The sequence below is a fragment of the Rhipicephalus microplus genome, chromosome 5 (genome assembly GCF_043290135.1).
Source record: "Rhipicephalus microplus isolate Deutch F79 chromosome 5, USDA_Rmic, whole genome shotgun sequence".
NCBI classification, from domain to species: domain Eukaryota; kingdom Metazoa; phylum Arthropoda; class Arachnida; order Ixodida; family Ixodidae; genus Rhipicephalus; species Rhipicephalus microplus.
Genome location: NC_134704.1, coordinates 73,794,016 through 73,816,287, shown reverse-complemented (window position 1 = coordinate 73,816,287; position 22,272 = coordinate 73,794,016). Strand labels below are relative to the sequence as shown.

At 46.6% G+C, this 22,272-nt stretch overlaps 1 protein-coding gene across 2 annotated transcripts in view; it reads right to left on the bottom strand.

Annotated features, from left to right (window-relative positions):
* Positions 1–22,272, bottom strand: part of LOC142817837 (metabotropic glutamate receptor 5-like) — a 441,308-nt gene that overhangs the window by 35,037 nt on the left and 383,999 nt on the right. For both annotated transcript variants that reach the window (XM_075895691.1, XM_075895690.1), the window contains 5 exons: positions 21,223–21,455; positions 18,862–19,105; positions 9,746–9,920; positions 2,941–3,067; positions 1,945–2,266 (listed from right to left, as the gene is read on the bottom strand). In XM_075895691.1, the coding sequence (XP_075751806.1) occupies positions 1,945–2,266; positions 2,941–3,067; positions 9,746–9,920; positions 18,862–19,105; positions 21,223–21,455 (1,101 nt within the window). The remainder of the gene's footprint in view (positions 1–1,944; positions 2,267–2,940; positions 3,068–9,745; positions 9,921–18,861; positions 19,106–21,222; positions 21,456–22,272) is intronic.

Below are 22,272 nucleotides of genomic sequence, written 5' to 3'. Positions count from 1 at the left end.
AAATTCTTTAGAGTTATCAATACAAGTATGCTTACAAGGCGCCCACTACGCCATAAATCATAAATTTTCTGAAGTTGGGAGGCACCCATAACGACATTCTTTGTCATTCTGTGAGACACGAGGTAACCTCTACGCATGTCAAAGGCATCACGTGCCCTTTGCTTATGCGGTGACTGATGACGATAAATGTTGGCTGAGCCCTTTGTAATGGATTGGAAGCATTCAACGACCCATTTGTGACGCAATTCGTATTGAGTGACGTCTGTTTACGGAATTCGCATTGTGTAACACCTGATCGTTATTTCGCTTTTACAACCCTCCATATTGCATATGTTAACACGGTTCCTTCCCAACATGACTCCAGTACAGGGTTTTCTCGCAAAGGAGCTTCAACCAAGGGCATATATCTGTTGTCCAATGCTAAGTGGCCATGGAGAGGACCAATGGTCGAACCAGGTTCCACCAAGAGTATTTTTCTTATTCGTTTTTTTCATATCGTTTCCAGCAATAGAGGTTACCGACACACCAGCGGCGGAGACGGTGGACAACTACAGCGCCACGAAAGGCCCTTATTATCGCATAACAGCTTTCGCACGGTGGGTGAAATGCCTCGTCCTATTCGGATGTGACGTTTCAGTGATTGATACAACGTGACTAGAGATTTCGCTTTCTGGTCGTCCTACCGATAGTAGCATACCGTCGAAGTTGTTAGCAGTACACTCCTTGATCTACAACAAGTACTATCAAGCAAGAGAATACAAACAGAGCTCAAAGCCACCTTGGGCGCCAACTACAGGAGCCGTGAGATTTCGTATGGCAACAAGGGACGCGTTTGTGAGGCTTGAAACATTTAAGTGCGCTCTGTACCCCATGCTCAGCACCAGAACACCGACGGCAAATAAACATGTCCGTCTGAAATGAGAGACCGCGGGTTTTTACACGCTGTTGGTGGCCTTGTGTCCCAGATTGGTCATTGCGATTGCTACCAGGCCATGTGCAGCTGTATAGGTGAAAGTCGGCTGCACCTAACACCCCCACTTTGCCAGGGGAGCTCAGAAAGACGTCTTTCTCCAGAGGGTCTTGTACCGAGAGCGTAACAGGGTTCGCCAGTTGCGTGGAGCGCGTCCTGCTCATTTCGATTATACATTTCGAGTACGTTTCTGGCACGAGGTGCTTTATAGTACCTCTCAACGAACTGCGCTGCGCCTCGTGGTGAAGTGCAGCTGCAGTGCGGTACCTGTAACCGTGTGGCCTTGACAAGGAGTGTATGCCTGGCGACACTCGTTCAGTGTGTCTCAGAGCAGGCAACTCAGGCATATTCGTATGTGCACGAAGGAATGCAATCATACCATTCATACAGTCGGCAAACACTCAATGCGCGTGCCGAGAGCGGGTAAGCGTTGAATCCTTATCGCTCGCCAAATCACCGGTGCGCTGTTCTCGGAAACCGCTTGCGTGTGACTGATGTCCTCAGGGTGGCTCAATGATTCAGCACTTTCAGACGACCCGATTTATCAGCTCTTGAGGGCAAAACCCTGATTTTGCCCGTTCCACGAGCTGACACGCATTGCTCATTTTAGCAGGTCCATTTAGGCTTCATTTTCTATTAGCCGACGGTCAAAAACAGCCATAGACAGGTAATATGTATGCCTACTTTTGCCTCGCCTTTCTCGCATGTTGCATTGCGCTCGTTTCAGTCCCTTCGCTTTGCCTCTAAGACGAAGCGGAGTCCTAATGGTCACCTACGAGGCGACCACCAAGAGCCCGAGCCACGGTGTCTTCACAGCCTGCACTTAACCTCCGTTTAAGTACTGTCATCATCGCCACAGGCTGTAGTGAACGTTGCATGAATGTACCCCGAAAACAACTAAAGACTTACACGTTCATACTTGTAAGGAGGTAATGCCAAGGTATTAAGGATCATTGATTTATAAGACAACATACCTTGCGATCCGGTTGGTCTTGGTGACGAGCGCCGCGTATATCATGGCGAAGCTGAGACCAGGGAGCACGCGTGTGATGAAGCATGTGAGTGCGCTGGGCTTGGCCAGCAGGGCGAACGTGGTTCCATGGCAGAGGAACATGCCGATCAGTATGATGTAGGACAGTTCGCGCGTCGAGCTCTTCACCACGGGCGTGTCGTTGTGACGGATGAAGATGATCATGGCAGCCAGCGTGGCCATCAAGCCAAGGATGGCTATACTCATGGCCGCCAACGACTGGCTGTCAGTCCAGTGGATGTATTCCTCGGGAATACGAACACAACCTGGAGAAAGGTGTGTAGCTTCTAAATGAAAGAGCACTATTTACAGTAGATTACGAGTCTTCGCAGATAAACAAAACGCAACCATCATCATCATCATCATAGCCATTATATTTAGTCTGTTTATCAGCCTATATTTCGATTCACTATATGATGGGGGCCTCTGGCAATGATCTTCAGTTTACTCTATCCTGAGCAAGTTGATTCTTGTGAACTTTTTAATTGTACTTCCCGCCAGATGGGCGACATGAAAATACCGCGATAACAACACTAAATGCGTCAGAGTCATGACTGTTCACTCATCGTCACTCAGCGCCTGACGCGTGGCCTATAAGAACTCGCCGGACACGTCAAGGTGCTGTCGATGTCTTATGGACGGGAACGCGCCGTTGAGCACAAAATACAACAACGTCTACGCAGCAGACCCCATTCATACTTCACTAAAAAAAGCCATGCATACCAAGCAATCGAATGAATGCTGCCACTGGAGTTTGATATTTGTGTCACCGTTCCTTTAAACGATCGCTGCGCCGTTTTTGCGCGACATTCTCAGAACAATCTCACTTCGTACTTTGTATAGTTTGATGAAATTACTTGCCCTTGCGTGTAAAGTTTCGCTGCCTTAAATTGAAATTCCTATTTTTTTTCTATAGAGCATTAGAAGCAAAGTGCCTCACCCGTGAGGTTCTCATTAGGCCACCAGCCCCTCTCGCAGTCCAGGCAGGTGTACTCGTCCTTGACGTACTGGTTCTCTTTGCAGGCCACGCAGTTCCAGCAACACTTCATCGTTTCCGAGTGAATACTCTGCAAGAATATAGCCGTATAAGTGAAAATTGCAGAAAGATTAAGTAGTTGGAGTGTGCATGTGCGCATAAGCGTGCACATGTCTCCGCGTAAAGGGGTGGGGGTGAAAGCTCGTCGCAGCACCCTCCGCTATCAGAATATAAGGCGTTAAAAGCGATACGTCAAAGTACGGGCCAGACTTTACGCCCTCCTTTTTGCCATCCCCGTGGGCCCACCTGTGTGTGTGTGTGCATGTGGGTGCGTGCGTGCGTGCGTGCGTGTGTATGTTTGTGTGTGTGTGTGTGTGTGTGTGTGTGTGTGTGTGTGTGCGTGCGTGCGTGCGTGTGTGTGTGTGTGTGTGGGTGTGTGTGTGTGTGTGTGTGTGTGTGTGTGTGTGTGTGTGTGTGTGTGTGTGTGTGTGTGTGTGTGTGTGTGTGTGTGTGTGTGTGTGTGTATGTGTGTGTTTGAGTGTGTGTGCGCATTCTGAACAAGCTAAGCATATGCACTACACTGTCGGGTACACTTCAACATTTTGAAGAATCTTAGAAGGAGAAGCAGTTGCGTCCCATAAAGAATACTGCTTCTTTGGAAACATTAAAAGGGGGTTTTAAAGAAGAAGAGATGCCATTTATGCGACGCTTTGCGCTAGCGAAACTTGAAAGACACGCGAACGTAATTGAAGAAAGAGCTGTTTGGAAACGCCAGAAAGTGTAATTAGTAGCAGTCTCGCAATGACGGCCTTGCCGGACCCCAGGGCGGGTCTGCCAATGGTGCACCATCTTTGAAGTATGGCTTGAGACTTAGGTTAACGAGGTTGTTAATGGCGAATTCCGGCGCACAAGAGCGGTCATGGACAAGCACTTTTGACTCGATATTGTCCCCCCCCCCCTCCTGAAAAAAACACACAAACACACAAAACTGGACCAGATTGAAGTACTCCAACTAAGTGGCGCTTTCTTTCAAAACGACCTGTTCTCTGAAGCCCTTGAAAGAGATCGTTAAAAGCTCCTGTCCAAGAGTCTGCTGTGCAAGCCGCTACACGCCTGTTCCGTTCATTGAGCTGTGAATTTATGCGTTAAGCATGCCATCTCTGCCATGCTACTTTATACGTCAAGTATAGCGCCGTTTTCAACAAACCTTTTTGCGCTTTTCGACTGTACTTATTTCGAGTCTCTTGGTATCCCCATCAAGCAGTTGAAAGTGCAACTGTCGAGTGTGTAAATGCAGCATATGCAATGACAAGTAGGAGCTATGATGTGGTATAACAAAAAGAAAATAAAAACAACATCGGGAGTCGAACCCGCGACCTGCGGGTCCGCGGCAACCGATGCCAAGCACACTGTCCGCTGCGCCGTAGTCACTTTTTAGAGCGAAGGCTGTTATGAGATCACAACGCGGGTCACGTGCGTGCCGTGGTTGTCCGCAGCCACTGCCCTCAATGTCCGTAACTACTATCGCACGAAAAAAGAAAAAAACAGTAAATAAGAACACTTAAGGAACACAGTGGGATTCGAACCCGAGCCCCATGCGTGCCAGCTCAGTATTATACCACTGAACTACGCAGTTGCTTGGAACGCTCCTGCAAGCTTGCCTTAGGCATGCTTGATGTCGGGAAAATCATCGCGGTTATAGGAGTAAGAAAGCGTTTTAGAACAGCAGAGGAACAACCAGGCGTCATACAATGCGAGTTGCGTAACTAGTGGGTAGTCCAATGCTCCCAGCCATAACAAAAGCTTGTTCTTGTTCTTGTTGCCCTTAACTTGTGGCTCATACCCACTGTGGGGGATCGACCAATAATTAAGTGGTCTGATAAAGTATTAGTCGATTTTAGAGTAACTAAATCTACAGATTCTTTATCACTTATTACTATACCCACTTCAGGCCTAATAATTCATCGTCGTCAGCTACAGCATGAAAATATAGCACAAAATTATTTGCGAGTGTGTAGCGGATACCACGCTTCTCAGAAGAAGGACGCAGGATTGCATAGTGAATTCCGTGCTACACAACTGGACTGCTCACTTTCTGATTACACCCAAACATTTTTGGCCGAGTTCTTGGCTATTATATTAGCACAACGTTAACTTCCTTTACCTATTACTCCTGTGGCTATAGTTACAGATTCATTGCCGTTGTGTTCGGTAGTAACTGCTTCAACATATTCGGATACTCTAAGATTGTTGCGATTACTTGTTCCTCATCATTTGCGACACCTGCGATTAATTTGGGTACCGGGACACAAAAGAATTGTACTCAATGAAGTTGCGGACTCTCTAGTGAAAGCTTCTCTGACAGGTCGAGTTCTATCTCTCTCCTTCCTGTTACGGCGTTTGTTGGTGCGGCAAGATTCAGAATGTATGCATTCTCTGTGTTTACTCCAAGTCTCGATTCATCAGCGGACTTTCTGCACCTACAGTTCTCTTGGAGCAAAAAATGGTCTGCAGCAAGACAAGCTTACCAGAATGCGTTGCAGAATTCCAAATATAAATTTTTGCATGCACAGGGCGGATTCGACAATCTCCACTTTTTGCTCCTATTGCAACGAACTCGACACTATCGAACACATCTTGTTGAGCTGCCAACGTTTTTCCTTACACAGAAAACGCAGTATAGAAATTATATTGTGGCAGCATGTTCTACCGGTTACGTCGGCCGTTCTGTTATTATTTGGGGCCTTTGCTCTGGGACACTCGGACAGGAATATTTTCAACGCTTTCGAAAAATTTAAATGCGACTCGAATAGATTTGGTAGGTGTATCAACTACTAACAATTATTTACTCAGCCTTCCTAGTCAAAAGAGCTTCAGTCTCTGGGAGATTAGACAAAATAGTGCAACTTAAAATTACAATTATTCATACTTAACGTTACATTAAAATTATCTTAAAATTATCTTAGCTCTTACTAAATAATAATCATAAATTCAGTATGTATGATCCGCCCGACTCATGGCCGATCACCCAGAGTGCACATGCAAATGATCCAAGGACCATCATCATCATCATCATCATCATCATCATCGTTGTTACTACACAGAAAATATAAATATTTATGGCGTTGGGGGTACCGAGCAAGCGTGCTTGTAGCAGTTACCGAAAGAGTGTTCAGAAAACACTCTGAAAGACCGAGCTTTCGCTAGGACTATGCTGCGCGTTTCGTGCAGGCCTGGTGGGTTTTTTTCAGGTTCAAAGTGTGCGACCTTGGCTCAGATGCCACTGCGCCATAGTCAAGTGCCTTCAACATTAAAAACACATTTTTTTTTTAAATCTGCCATATTCCTCTCAGCATTCTTGCTAAAATGCAGTAATGCGTAATGACCGCAGCATCCGCGATGAGTTCGCGTCTTTTTAAGTGTCTGTGCAGTTTTGTCAATGCCGAACACACTCTCAGGTGACGATATTACTTCTAGCGTCGGTGTCACTCATAGCGCACGTCCATACCAAAAAAAAAATGGCAGATCCCCCGTACTGTAGGAATCGATGATACGCGAAGCACGAATGAGAAAGGTTGATATCTCATTTTAAAATCGGCCCAACTTTACGAGGGGGAGTAAATGATGGCGTACATGACTTCAGTGTCATGATTATCATGTTTGGATGTGTCGTTTACCTTGGTACTCTATTCACATCACGTGATACCAAATTTATTATATGTGTACCTAGCGAAACGGTCGCGAGCATGCTATGAGCGTGGTATGTTGTCATGTTTTTGTTGTCAAGTATATGACTCGTTGTCACGAGTCATATACTTTCCTCATCCATTGACGTCACGTAACACCAAATTTAATATGTGTGGAGGTAGCGAAACGGCCGCGAGCGCATCATGAAGGGCCCAATGTAGCGTTGACGCGCGAGCACGCTTTGCACAGCGACGTTACGTTAGCAAAACGGGAGTACTGTATGGTCTGACACCAGGCGCGATCAGCGTCCGTCGGTGGGGCTCGACTGCAACCGGTGCGAAATGCGACGTGCTACATTTCGCACCGATGCGTTACCCAGACAACGACGCGTCTCCCTCTTTTCGTGACGGAGGGATGACAGACGCGCTGAAGCGCGCATGCGTCAAAGCAACGCAGCGTGGTGCGTGCCTGCGATTATATGGCAGGACCGGCGCTTCGTGTCGCAAAGGCGGTGAGCACGCGCGCTGCGTCACGTCGAAATGTATTGGCGCCTTGACAGTGGCATGTAGTCATGTTCTCGCATGACACACATCTCATGAATATGTTTGCGCCAGTCCCATAGCTTCGTCATCCATTGATGCCACGTAATGCCAAATTTGGCATGTGTGAAGCTAGCTAAAGGGCCGCGTGCGCATCATAAGTGTGTCATGTAGTCATGTTGTTACATGACATGCAACTCATGTTTATCATGTTTGCACCAGTATCCCACCTTCGTAATCTACTCACGTCCAGTGATACCAAATTTGGTATAAGTGAAGATAGCGAAACGGCCGCGAGCGCGTCATGAGCTTGGCATGTAGTCATGTTGTTAACTGACACGTTTGTCATGATTTTCATGTTGGTGATCTTTCGCTTGTGTTCACCATGCATTCATGTCATACCATACCAGTTTTGCTACAAGCCATGTCAACGAAACCACTGCAAGAGCTGCAGGACCATGAAATGTGAATCATGACGTTTATGACATTCATGTCGTGATTTTCATGTTATGACTACTCAAATATGTTTTTCATACAGTCATGTTATGACTACTCAAATATGTTTTTCATACAGTCATGTTATGACTACTCAAATATGTTTTTCATACAGTCGTGTTATGCCACACCAAGTTTGGTATCGATACCATTATCGAAACAGCCAGGAGAGCTAAAAGTCGTAGGCGGCTAAGTAGATAGATAGATAGATAGATAGATAGATAGATAGATAGATAGATAGATAGATAGATAGATAGATAGATAGATAGATAGATAGATAGATAGATAGATAGATAGATAGATAGATAGATAGATAGATAGATAGATAGATAGATAGATAGATAGATAGATAGATAGATAGATAGATAGATAGATAGATAGATAGACAGACAGACAGACAGACAGACAGACAGACAGACAGACAGACAGACAGACAGACAGACAGACAGACAGACAGACAGACAGACAGACAGACAGACAGACAGACAGACAGACAGACAGACAGACAGACAGACAGATAGATAGACAGACAGACAGACAGACAGATAGATAGATAGATAGATAGATAGATAGATAGATAGATAGATAGATAGATAGATAGATAGATAGATAGATAGATAGATAGATAGATAGATAGATAGATAGATAGATAGATAGATAGATAGATAGACAGACAGACAGGCAGGCAGACAGACAGACAGACAGACAGACAGACAGACAGACAGACAGACAGACAGACAGACAGACAGACAGACAGACAGACAGACAGACAGATAGATAGATAGATAGATAGATAGATAGATAGATAGATAGATAGATAGATAGATAGATAGATAGATAGATAGATAGATAGATAGATAGATAGATAGATAGATATATAGATAGATAGATATATAGATAGATAGATAGATAGATAGATAGATAGATAGATAGATAGATAGATAGATAGATAGATAGATAGATAGATAGATAGATAGATAGATAGATAGATAGATAGATAGATAGATAGATAGATACGCTCAATGTCACCGAAGTTCGCTAAGAAATGCTTCGCATTTAAAAAAACGCCCCCACCATTCCGAAGGGAATCGTGAGGAAACGCGAATGCATTTCTTGCGCCGAGAGAGGGCACTGTTGCCGTCAGACGTCCGCCTTCACCGAGTTCTGACATCGCCTTGAGAGGGGCCCAGCCAGCAAATGGTCGGGAGTGAGGAAGAGTGAGCAGACGGTAGATTGGGGCGCCAGCGTTCTCGGTTCTTCGTTGGCGCTTCACAGCAGCGTCTCGAGCACACCTTTTCGGATGTTCTTGAGAGGCGCCCAGCCAGCGAACGGTCGAAAGTGAGAAGCGAGCAGACGGAAGAATGGGGCGCCAGCATTCTCACCTCTGCCTTGGCGTTTCAAGGCGGCGTCTTGAGCACACACTTTCAGGTGTTCTTGACAAGCACCCAGTCAGCGAACGGTCGAGTCAGACGAGAGTAGACAGGAGAGTGGGGCGCAGGGAGGAGATAGAGCGAACGGCGATAGAAGGAGCGGTGAAGCACTGCATGGCGGCGTCTTGAGCACACACTTTCAGGTGTTCTTGACAAGCACCCAGTCAGCGAACGGTCGAGTCAGACGAGAGTAGACAGGAGAGTGGGGCGCAGGGAGGAGATAGAGCGAACGGCGAGAGAAGGAGCGGTGAAGCACTGCACCGACCCGTTCTTACACTCTCTCGCTCCAGATGCTCCGGTTGCTAGGGGCGAGGATAAGCGCGCGCGCCCGCAGCTGTTGCTATGAGAGAGGGAATGAGAGCAGAGAGATAACTCCTGCCGGTGCGCGGCCCCGCCACGTACATTGCCGCCGGATGCCTGACATAGCCCGACTAAGAAATGCATTCCCATTCAAAAATCGCGTGGCCATAACTCAGTAAACGTCTGCAGTAGACTGAGGCACCCTTGTGCCCCCGCCGTGCGCCCACTTACGGTCACTAGCGCCAACTGCTTGTGTATAATCTTTAGTGTGCTACTATGAAATTATATGATTTCAGGCTTTGTGATTCAGCGGCGTACCTTGACTTTTCCCTTTTCGCAGGGCAGCGAGCAAATGGAGATTGGCGGTGCGGTGCGTTGTGCTCGGTGCCACTGCACGTCTCGGGTCATTGTGAGCTCGCCGTTGACCCACGAACCAACCTGTACATAGTCGTAGTGGTGCTCACCCAGTCGTTGGTAGTTCATGAGGTCATACCTGCATTATCGAACACGAAACATGAATCAGTCAGATACATTATGGGCAGTACCAGCGCAGAAACTCACGGGACGAAGAGACACAAACACACGAAAGTTTCTAAGATTCCAAGCTTTCTCTCTTACTATTTCGTTCAATGAATGACAGTGATGTAGACACAAGGAGAGGTTCTAGATCAAGTTTGTTTGCATTGGCCTATAGTACTACGTGATTTTTATGACTCGTAAGAACACACCTCGATTGAGCGAGTCAGTGAGTGAGTGAGTGAGGGGAAACTTCATTGAATAGGTCCGGCGATTTTGCGCTGGGTGGGCCCACAAGCACGCCGGCCTAGGTGACTGCCTCAAAGCGCAAAAAATTTTAGGACAATTAGTTCACTAAGTTTCTGGCAACGAAACCTGATGTGATTGAGATCGCCAAGAAAAAAAGGTGCCTTGTGTGAAAAGTAGTACTCATTTCAAACATAACGCGGAGGAAGAACACGAAATATATTAAGTTAACCACGTCATGAAGACAAAGTCTGCCGTGAGAAATGCTTGAAATGCTCTGCTGAGCAGCTGCTGCGTTGGGTAGTCGCTGTGCCATGCGGCAGGCATTTACTACGCGAAGCGAATAGCACAGGACGGTAAAAGGCTCGTCGATTTGAAATCAGCACTAAAGTATACAGCTGGCGTCATTTAGCAATGAAAAAGCACAAAAATAGCTGCAATATCTCTCGAAGCACGCACGCGAAACCCACCACCAGCTGTAGCTCTGGCTCCAGGCGAGGCGTCGACGATGGAGGCAGAGAAACTCCAGAGGCGGCCGTTTTGTTTTCCCAGCCTAGCAGAAATCATTGGCAGTGCGGAGTTCTTTTCCGCGAACCATCTGTTTCGACGGTGCACCGCAGTAAAGAAGCCACGCGAAATATTTCGTTAAAGTATAATTGACTCGCACCCGATTCTCCAAACGCGCCTCCACGAAAAGAAATTCGCGACATTCGGTTCATCCGTGCTGTCACTTTCGCTTAAAGAAAAAAAATTAATCACACGTGGCTCGTCCGGGGATGCCTTCCGGCTAACGATAACAGCGAGTTAGTGGGAAAACATCGCTTTCAGCTTGCACGAGTAACAGCGCGTTTGCTAGCGACAAACGATGAAGCTAGTATAAGAGGCAGGGGTACCTTTCAAAAGCGTTAGGTAAGGTTAGTGCAGTTTATGAAGCGTGAAATATTCTTGTACACGCAAACATCTCAAGCGTCTAGAAAAAAAACAAAGCGCAACGTCGACTTCCGCATCCACTAGAAATTCATGCGCTGTATCAGCCGAAGGTAAAGCTTGTCAGGGAATTTTGCAGTATATTGCACAAAATAATGAGCCGCACGATAAAACTCGCATAAAGAGAGCTTTCTTACGCCATTTTATTAACCCTGAAGCTTCGGGGTATTAGCTATAGGTTTGCAGTGACACTCCTAGAAGGCTTAGGTAACACAACCCTTTCGTGACAGTTGCCGCCAATGGCATGACATACTTCTTTAAAGAGCAAGATAACGCGTGCTGTATACTCCCTGGCGCAGTTTGCTAATTTGGATAGGCGAGGCAAGGCAACGGATAGGTTGGAGGCTGGAAGTTCAACCTAATAGAGCCTGGTTGGAGGCCCTCCGATGAGAGAATGGGCAATCGGATTAATATGTAGGGTTGAACGTCCCAAAACAACCATATTATTATGAGTGACGCCGTAGTGGAGGGCTCCGGAAATTTCGACCATCTGGGATTATTTAACGTGCACCCAAATCTGAGCACATGAACTCACGGCATTGTCGCCTCCATCGAGTACAGCCGCCACAGCCGCGATTAGATCCCGCGACCTGCGGGTCAGCAGCCTAGTGTCTTGTATAACCCTAGTGATGTCCTGTATAACTTATCTCGAATCGATCCACGACCGTCTCATAAGCTAGGCGATAAGCGGGTGATTTTACGAGGGGGTGTGGCATGTTACATCTGGACTTAAGAAGCTGTGCAGAAAACGACGGAATTATTATAGCAAACACGCTCAACGCTACCCAGCACTTCACCGTTACGACAGAAAGGGGGAAAAAGGAAGGCGGAATGAGCACTAAGCCACGCAAGGCTTTAAACGGTGACACTGGGCGAATGTTAAGGTTTTTTGTGTGTATGCCTTAGTTAGGTGATGCAGGTTTTAGGTTTATTCTAAGTTATTGCTAGGCTTTATCTAGGTAATGTATAGTTGTTTCTAAGATGATTCTCAGCGCATTGAGGTTCGAGTTACGCCACACAGTCACAGACACGACATTGTTGTCCAAACTTCAGAGACATAAACTCGCGTTGAAACCGAGCATTCGCACCTGTCATAGATCTACGGACACGTCATCGTTATGGTAGCCTTTCCATCGCATCGGTGTCTTCAAAGCCGCCGTTACCTTTACCGCTCCCTGCTATTCTCTCGTTTGACGCATAGCGCTTCCAATAAATACACTAGAGGGAACTCTGGCACTAGTGTCTATGGGAGCTGCAAGGCATGGCGCTTCAGTGAGCATGGGAATGATGGGTAATTCACGTATTTGTCTAATTTACGTACTTTGGGCTACGGTTGGCATTGCGTGGCTTGAAGCTGCTTCGTCACGAAACAAAAATCCGCAAATGTTGAGTAGTTGCACTTCACCACCTAGACCTTTGAGGCTCGCCAATTCAAATCGGGTCGCGAAGGTCAAAACGGTTTGTTCTTTTATTCGAAAAGAAACGAACACACTGAAATAAACGAAGCTACAACTGCATATGAAGCCCGCAAGCACGAAGACTAGGTAAATCTATGTACTACCCCTCCTTCCCATGGTCGCTGAAGAATCACAGCGCCAGAGCCCCCTCTAGATATTTTTAGAAGACTCTATAGTTTGACGTACTCGTGGTCTTTGGCTTACCGCAGCTTCGCTGTCGTTTGTAGGGCCAAAAGTTGCCTACTTTATATATAGTGGACCAGTGGTTAGCAATGTGTCACTGCATTTACCTAATTTCTGAGACACATACCGCTATGGTGACGATCATATAGTTTCCTTGTAGGCTGCTAAAGGGGACATACATGTTAAGACGATGATAGTTTACTGCGATCGACTCCTAACGAACGATTTGAAAAAAAAAAAACAGCTCAGATGTTAAAACTGAGTGCGTCGAATTTCCTGTCGCGAACAGCTCTCAATGTCTGCCCTGTGTTCCGAACCGCTTTTTGATAGTGGTTCTCAATATACCTCGAAGAACTTCCAGGACTTGCAGCGTCATGTCACCTATGACAATGAACGGAAATGTAGGTGCTGCACGAACAAGCGGGATGACGGAAGCGTCATCTCAGAGACTACTCGTGTTCCTGTTAAAGTCGGTATACACTCATCACTCCTGATTGATTGATTGTTTTATATGCGGGGTTTAACGTCCGAAAAACCCCGTATGATTATAAGAGACGCCGTAGTGGAGGGCTCCAGAAATTTTGACCACCTGGGGTTCTTTAACGTGCACCCAAATCTGAGTACACGGGCCTACAACATTTCCGCGCCCATCGGAAATGCAGCCGCCGCAACCGGGATTCGATCCCGCTACCTGCGGGTCAGCAGCCGAGTACCTTAGCCACTAAACCACCGCGGCGGGGCCACCCATCACTCCTGTACGCCCCTTAATTGTGTATCGCGTTGATCCAGCAACCCACCTGCCTCGGTGACCAGTTAGATATGGTCTCCGCGCAAGTGATTGGCGATGGCGACAGCGTTCTTGCGAAGAGAAAGTTGTCAAAAACATCGTCGCTCTCAAGTTTTAGTGTACTATAAAGAATATCTCAGGTGGTCAAAATCGATCTGAAACCCTTCATCCCGGCGTATTCGACAGCGCTGACATTTAGGTCGTTAGGCCACCCCAACATTCTTTGACTGAGTCATCACCTGTGATTAGGTGTCTACGAGTGGCGAATTCTTCACTTTAACCTTATTAGAGACGACGGCAATAGCGTATACGACGTTAGCATAAGGCACGGCGGCTCAGTTTCATAAATTGCCGAAAGCGAGCACTGCACGCGAAAGGAAAGACCGAAGAGTTACATTTGCGTCGCTTGTTGTCACGAAGGCAAATCCATGCACCGCATAGCAAAGGGGTACAAATAGTTTGTGAGGCTGAGCAGCTCCTGTGCGTGGGCGGTGGGGCTTTGAAAAGGGAAAAATGAAGAAGTGCGGCAAACTAACTAACTAACTAACTGACTGACTGACTGACTGACTGACTGACTGACTGACTGACTGACTGACTGACTGACTGACTGACTGACGGACTGACGGACTGACTGACTGACTGACGGACTGACGGACTGACGGACTGATGGACTGACTGAAGGACTGACTGACTGACTGACGGTCTGACGGACTGACGGACTGACTGACTGACTGACGGACGGACTGACTGACGGACGGACTGACGGAGGAACTGACTGACGGACTGACTGACTGACTGACTGACTGACTGACTGACTCACTGACTGACTGACTGACTGACTGACTGACTGACTGACTGACTGACTCACTGACTGACTGACTGACTGACTGACTGACTGACTGACTGACTGACTGACTCACTGACTGACTGACTGACTGACTCACTGACTCACTGACTGACTGACTGACTGACTGACTGACTGACTGACTGACGGACTGACTGACGGACTGACTGACGGACTGACGGACTGACTGACTGACTGACGGACTGACGGACTGACGGTCGGTCGGTCGGTCGGTCGGTCGGTCGCTCGGTCGGTGGGTCGGTCGGTATTTGTGAGCCATAGAGCTGACGATGTTGATGATGTTGATGATGGCCTTGTATCGATGGTGCTCACTCACAAAGAGGTATGGGCAATGGACCAGGCGGCAGGAAGCCTTAAACAGAGGTTCCGTGGCGCTAAACCAAACTGGGAATTCGTTACAACGCCATTAAACCTTGTTTCTAATCTTATTTTTCTTTTTGTGTGTGCGAGCGCGAGCCCTCTTTTCACTCAAGTATTGCAATACCAGTTAGATAAACAATCTGTCCCTTGCACACGCAAAGAAAAAAGGAGGTATTGAGGGGAACCAAAATTGCAATGGCCGCAAAAAGGTACATTTGCTGACTCCATCTGGAAAACGGAATTGATGCAGTTAAGCTAGAAGAAAAAAATTGGCCCCATATCTGCTCGTTTCACTTCAAATGTCGTCAAAAGACGATAGTCTTGCGTGTAGAGAGAGTGAACAAAACGTCTATTTGATGTACTGCGCGAGCAAAATTGATGAATTATATTCTGGAAACGCTGCGTTAGAGAGTCTCGATCCGTGCAGCGAAGACGAACGAGCGCATCGAGGCACGTTAGACACGAGCGCTATCTGGCAGTTATCTTCGAAAACGAAGGAAGGCCTGCGCGCCCACGGAGAAAGATGCGCGCCTGTCTCCGAGGCGTTAAGGTCTAGACCGCAAAGCGATGGGCAGGTGCCACCACAGTGTCGTACTAGCAAAGCGTTGGAAACACTTGACTTTTTGAGCATCACGTTGCACTGTCAGCGCAGCGTGATTAACGCTACGGTCTTTAGAATTACTTATGTGTGCCTTCTCTAGTATGAATGCCCACATATTAAATATTGACGTTTTGTTATGGCGCCTCAGATATGCGCAGTTATTGTTTTTTATTTAAACTCGCACAAGTATGAACGCTGAAACTTAAGCGATAATGGTGGGCGCTGTGGATAGGGTTACCCGTTTGGGGTATTGCTTGGTGCCGTTTGGAGTATCGTTACGGCGGACAAGCAAACAAACGTGCAGACAGACAGACAGACAGACAGACAGACAGACAGACAGACCAAAATGTTTGCGTCGCATTACCCCAAGAAAGACTATCGTCTTTAAAAGTCACATCTTTGCCACAAAGGCATTGCAATGAACGCGGTGGAAACAAATTGGAAGGTCACGCGCAGAATGACAAGCATATCTAAACGTGCCCATCGCTTTTTACGCACAAAATGATGCACGAAACGTACTCTCAATACAGATGAACGCGAATAAGCATCTCAGTTGTTACTTCGCCATGTCTGAAAAGCGTGCCCTTTTCGCAAACGGAGGCTGTGCAACGACTGCAGTGACATTTGAGCGCTCGTAACTACAACAGAATTGTTCCAGTGCAAGCCCAACGCCAGCCAAGAAGTATGATCCTCCCCACCGGGAGATAAGGGCGAGAGAAAGATCGTCCACTCCCCTCCTCTCCACGGGCCAAAGTACGCGTGAGAGATGACAGCCACCACGCGCTCATTGCGCCATCTTGCTGATAATGCCGAAAATACGATAGTTCCCCCGAGATGCCCGCCAACGGCGGTAAGTGGTAAATATAAATAGCTTGCCGTTTGAACGTTGAAAGACGTGCACTTTGGTGGCTAGGTGGTTAACGCCTCGCATCCTCGACGTGAAAGTCTCACGTTCGATTTCGCGCGCCAGGGTCATTTTTGTATTTTTTTCTTTTTTGAGTTTTCATATATATAGATACGTATACATATACGGTGCAGGACGCCCACGCCTACACCGGTGGTAAATTGCGAAATCCAGCCGAGAGTGTGCATATAATGGCCATAGCAATAACAATCAAAGTGGAATGAAAGAAGGGAACAATTCAGTGAGACGGGAGGGGATTGGTTCAAGTAGCTTGTTTTTATGCTACGCACAAGCAATGAAAGCAACAGGTATTGCTTGCTGTGTTAAGCCACGGCGTAATGATTACGAGCTAAATTGAAAGAAGTTGCGGGTTTAGACCACAAAGGTAAAAAGAGTACTTTTTCGTACACTTCATTTGCTTTAAATTTAGGTCATAGTCATTACAGTACAGTTGAACACGACAAACACATCCCGTATGCTTTGCTTGACATAATTGCCAGTTGTTTTCATTGATTGTGCCGAACTAGTGTGACAAATAAACACAGCCAAAAGCAGCGCACGAAAACGATAACAATGTTGTGTACAGAAACGGGATGCCATGGCAGTTTTGTGAAGAAAATTTAGACAGCCACAATTAGCCTGCTGGCGTAAAGAAGCAGACGCACTCTCACGCTTCAGTTAAGATGATGTCTCTCACAAAAAAAAGGTGAGGTATGTAAGTCACTTCCCGTTCGCTCTCTCTAACGCATCAAGTGTGTCATCATTTACCTGAACCTAAAAACAAGCGATGCTAAGGGGGGGAGGGGATGGACCAGGCACGGCAAAGTGGGCGCCCACAAGCACCACAGTGACATGTGCGAAAAGCGTGAATGGGCGGAACCGATGAGCCACGCCGGGAAAAAAAAATAATTAGTGGGTGGAGGGAAGCTCGGCTGCGTGTGTTTTCGGGCGTCGTCTCGGTTCGGGAAATGGCGCGTCTGGAAGTAACGACTCGGTGCCGTAATTAGTCGCGGATAACGGACAAGTGAAGAATGCGCTTGACACTCGGCAAGGCGTACCGCCATTCCAGCTAACTCTTCGAGAACGTCTTTCTTTTCGTCTTTCCAGGAAGCCGTAGCTTCAGATTAGCTTACTGCTTTGCTCGGTCTGCTTGAACACTTCTATGCCAGCGAGATGCGTCTCGTTACACCACTCTCGGCCTCGGCGTAAAGGCTGCACCATCTTGTCTACAGGAACTAAAGGCGCACGTCAGATCTAGAGCTATTATGGGCTCTCCCGGAATCTGGTAGGCGCTGCTCCGATAATAGAATAACCTGCACCTGCGCCATCTCTCTCTCTCTCTCATTCTGTCCCTCCTCCCCACTGCTCTTTGAGCCAGACGATTTGATTGGTATGTGAGGTTTAAAGTCCCAAAACCACTATATGATTATGAGAGACGCCGTAGTACACGGCTCCGGAAATTTCGACCACCTGGGGTTCTTTAACGTTCACTCAAATCTGAGCACACGGGCCTACAGCATATTCGCCTCCATCAAAAATGCAGCCACCGAAGCCGCGATTCCATCCCGCGACCCGCGGGCAGCAGCGGAGTACCTCGGCCACTAGACCACCGCGGCGAGGTCTCTGCACCAGAAGGGCGACCTTAGTGTGTGGAGGGAAATCTCAGCTCTGGTGGTCGCATTTCGACAGGGGCGAAATGATAGAGACCCGCGTGTTACGTTATTTCACACCGGTTGGCCAATATTTCAGGAACACTTGACTACAGCATGCCTCATTTATATTCGTATCGTAGATTCGGCATGCAAACCCTTACGCTTGCCGCCCCCCTTTTTCTCTCTGCACTGGTAGGGTAGCAAATGAGAGCTAAGTTTACCTCTCTGCCCCTCATATCTTTTTCTTTATCTCTCTTTCCGTCTCTCTATCTCTCTCTCTCTCTCTCTCGCTCTCTGGTTATAAACACGTATATATTGATATGTGCGTACGCACGACGTCAAATCTGGGGTTATATGTTTTTTCTTTACTTCCACGCCCTGAACCACTGACCGTGCAGGGAAGCCAGGCCGCGGCATGTTACATTTCGTTCATTCATGACCTTATTCAACAAGCGAACTGTATGTAACGTAAACTGAGATAACGTGCGGCGTATCAGTTGGCTGTATATTGCACTGCTTCCACAAACATCAGCTAAATGTGGTAGAATATGATGGAAAACCTGACAGTGACGCCACCATCGTTTTGGCAGCAAGAGCTCAACAGCACGAAAACTGTTTCGCTTTCTCGAGCAGCCATGCGCCCTTTTCGCCGAGTTATGACCGAACGGATCCCTTACACCAGAGCTGAGACATGCCAGTGTGGAGTCACGCCAGAGCGGTATTAGCTGCTATCATTACCTCTTTTAACATTTCCATTAGTTCCTATGACATTCATTGCTTTGTCGTAGCGGCCAAACAAAACTTTTTTTTTTCTTTTACAGCCTGCATGGCATATTTCTAAGAGGCGATTGATATGACACTCAAGGATTCGCTCACCGTCCTGGGGGGTCTCCGTTCTCGTGGAAGAAAACCGTCTCGTTGTTCCACGCGAAGGTGGCGTTCATCAGGTACTGCAAGAAGACGGAGCCGTTGACGGGCACCATGGCGGGGCACACGCCGGACGTGTTGGGACAGAGGTCGCGTTGCATGTTGTGTAGGCCATACGCCATGGTGTATATGGACTTTTTCACAAACTCCACTTTGGTGTCCTGCTTGTGGCCCTCTCTTAGGTCTTCCTTGCCTAGACACGAACAGAGGATTACGATGAGAGTTGAGCCGCAACATAAGATTTGATTATCTTGTAAGCGATAACGAAAATGTATCCTCCACGTATGCTACCTCTGTTGTCATGGTGTTGTTTCCGTCCAAAGTAAGAGTTGTAAAGTAGAAAATAACGCTATAAGTTCGTGCGATGCCTACATTTTACATATGACAAGTGAACCATGTTTATTCACGTAATGCTGTTGGCTGCTGTATTTGCTGAATTAACACCAACCAAGTGGGCTAATGTTGATTTGCTTTGGCTATAAAAGCAAGTGAAGATAACTAGTGATAATTTGGAATAGCTGTGAAGCATTCCAATGGCATTCACCATCAAATCAGCGCTGTCTTTTTTACTGTTAAGAAATAACAAAATGTTGTGTAGTATGTCCCACCCTATAGAGAGAGCAGCCGACGCTTTCTTCTTTCATCTACACTAGCTTCTATCGTGTAAAAAAAAACAAATTGAGGATTGCGGTTGCAGCGGGCACTCAGAAGCAATGAGAACTTCCGAGCTGCGTGAATATTGTTTCAGGAATAGACATATGGGATGCATCTTGTCTTCAAAGTGAATGTAGTAAGGCAGGTGAACTGTGTCGTCCGGAAAATGCTATAGAATTTCCCGTACGTCTTCGAGTTAGAATGAATGTGACCTTTATCAGCCGCTTAGCCGTTTTTGGCGGTAAGGCGGGGAATGGTCAAGGATGGTGAGCAATTTCATGTCAAACATTCAACAGTCCAGAGTCAAAGGTTCCTACATTACTCTAAAGAAGCCACTTCGACTGCGGTATAGTTCATGAGCTTTCTATCGTGATCAGAAGATATTTATTTCTAAAGGTCAGGTGAATTTCCTGCGATTGTTATGTGTGGTGTGTATGCATAGTTGCCCATAGCTTTGTAACAAATATTAAGGTAACTTCCCTCTAGTGGCGCCAAGTCTAAATGAAGGGCAGAGCTGGGCAGCCTTGTTTGTTTCTCTCCGCTTTTCTTTTCCTTCTGCCTCACTTTTTAGATGCGAAGCATCTCTTGCTCGGGCATATGTACCGTGGCGTCGGCGGTGTCCATGCTCACTCTACCCATGCGCAACTCTCCTCCTTAACTCCCTGCAACATCTGCGCGTCACTCTCTCCACTTCTCTTCTACCCCCTGCTTGCGTTCGCTCCCCATCTCTCTCCCCAGGGCATCCCTCCAATATATATATATATATATATATATATATATATATATATATATATATATATATATATATATATATATATATATATATATATATATATATATATTTATATATATGAGATCTAACAGACAATAATGTCAAGTATTGTAGAGGGGAAGCTATCAGAACCGATGTAATGTAAAAAAGAAGAAAGAAAAGTGGGTGAAAAAATAACTTGCCGTGAGCAGGAATTGGCAAGTTATTTTTTCACCCACTTTTCTTTCTTCTTATTTACATTACATTGGTTCTAATAACATCCCTTATACCCTATACATTCCTTGGCTTTCTTGCCTCTTAGATCTCATTATTATTCTGTCAAAACACGGAAAAACGAGCCCTTGGGTATACGCTTCTTTCTGTTATTCTTTAAAGAGGGTCTCGTACTGGCAGACTTGGTGCCGTTAGGTTGTATACGAGGGACTATTGGTCAGCTGCCCGCTCGTAATATATTCACGTGCTACGTGACGCCACACAGGCTCATAAAAGGGTGTTCCACACTCGCCGCTATGCGTACAGATGGCGCTGACTGACACTCCCACGTTTAAATTAACATATAAATTCAATAACCTGGCTGGGGGGGACGGCCGCCATGATAGCTCAGTGGTTAGGGCATCGAATGCGTTATTCGGAGGTCGTAGGTTCAATTCCTGCTCACGGCAACTTATTTTTTACCCACTTTTCTTTCTTCTTATATACATTACATTGGTTCTAATACCTTCCCCTATACATTCATTGACATTATTGTCTGTTAGATCTATGTGTCAAAACACGGAAAAACGAGCCCTTAAATATACACTTCTTTCCCATTATATATATATATATATATATATATATATATATATATATATATGTAATGTCCGTCATGTCGCTCTATAGCTCACCCGTGCACGTTCGATTGTAGCGTGCCGAGCCCGGACTGACACCCAGTGAGCAGTTGAATCGCACTTCCCAGAACTCCTTGAACCAAGGGTTCCGCGTGTTGGTGAAAGGGTTCAGGCCGAAGTAGTAGTGATCGAAGGCGTGGTCGTAGTTGGCGTGAAAGCGGATCGAGAGGCTCCCGACGGACGCCTTCTCCTGGTTCTTGACCACGTCCTGGCGGTCGGACCAGCCGTCGCTGCAGAAGGACAATAATGGAGCAGAGAGAGCAATTAAGCAGGTAATGTGGCAAATAGTTCTAGTTCTGGAACATACTCATGATGATCAACGCAACCAAAGGACACAGAAAACTATGAAGTACACGCCATAAGCGTGTACTTGTGCACTTCCCTACACGCCACAAGCATGTACACAAGCGTGTGCCTGGGACTGTGTTTTCTTTTTTTCGTGCGCTGACTGTCATGGAAAATCAACACGAGTCAAATGACGTTCAACGGGCCATCAAAAGGGCAGCAGCGCCAAGGTAAGGCAAACTTATAAAGGCATATACACCTCATCAAAAGCGAAAAGTGAACGTCGGTGGCGTCGGCGCCAACAGGAGTGATTCAAGAAACAACCATGTAGTAACGTCACCCTATAACGTTATCACCACGTCACAAGTCGTCGAATTTTCTGACGTAATCATGCCGTCATCTGAAGAGTAAACACCTTATCACACGAATACACGACATAGTCACTTATGCAAACGAGAAGCGATGTCTGGGGCACTACAAAACTAGATGAGGCGAAAAAAGGTGCCAATGCGTCCGATATCAGACGCAGTGCGCATTGAGCCACCTTTGGGTAAAGAAAACTTTCCGAACGTGGGAGGGGAGTACAGGTGTTTCGATACAATCAACGACGAAGAATAAGAATTTGTCTTTTGCCTACGAGTTGACTCTGGAAAATACATATTAGAACGTGTGATAATTTAGCAACCGTGGATCTCTTTATCTAGCATAAAATGTCTTGAAGGCATTCATATTCAGCTTTACGGTAATACAAACAAATAATCA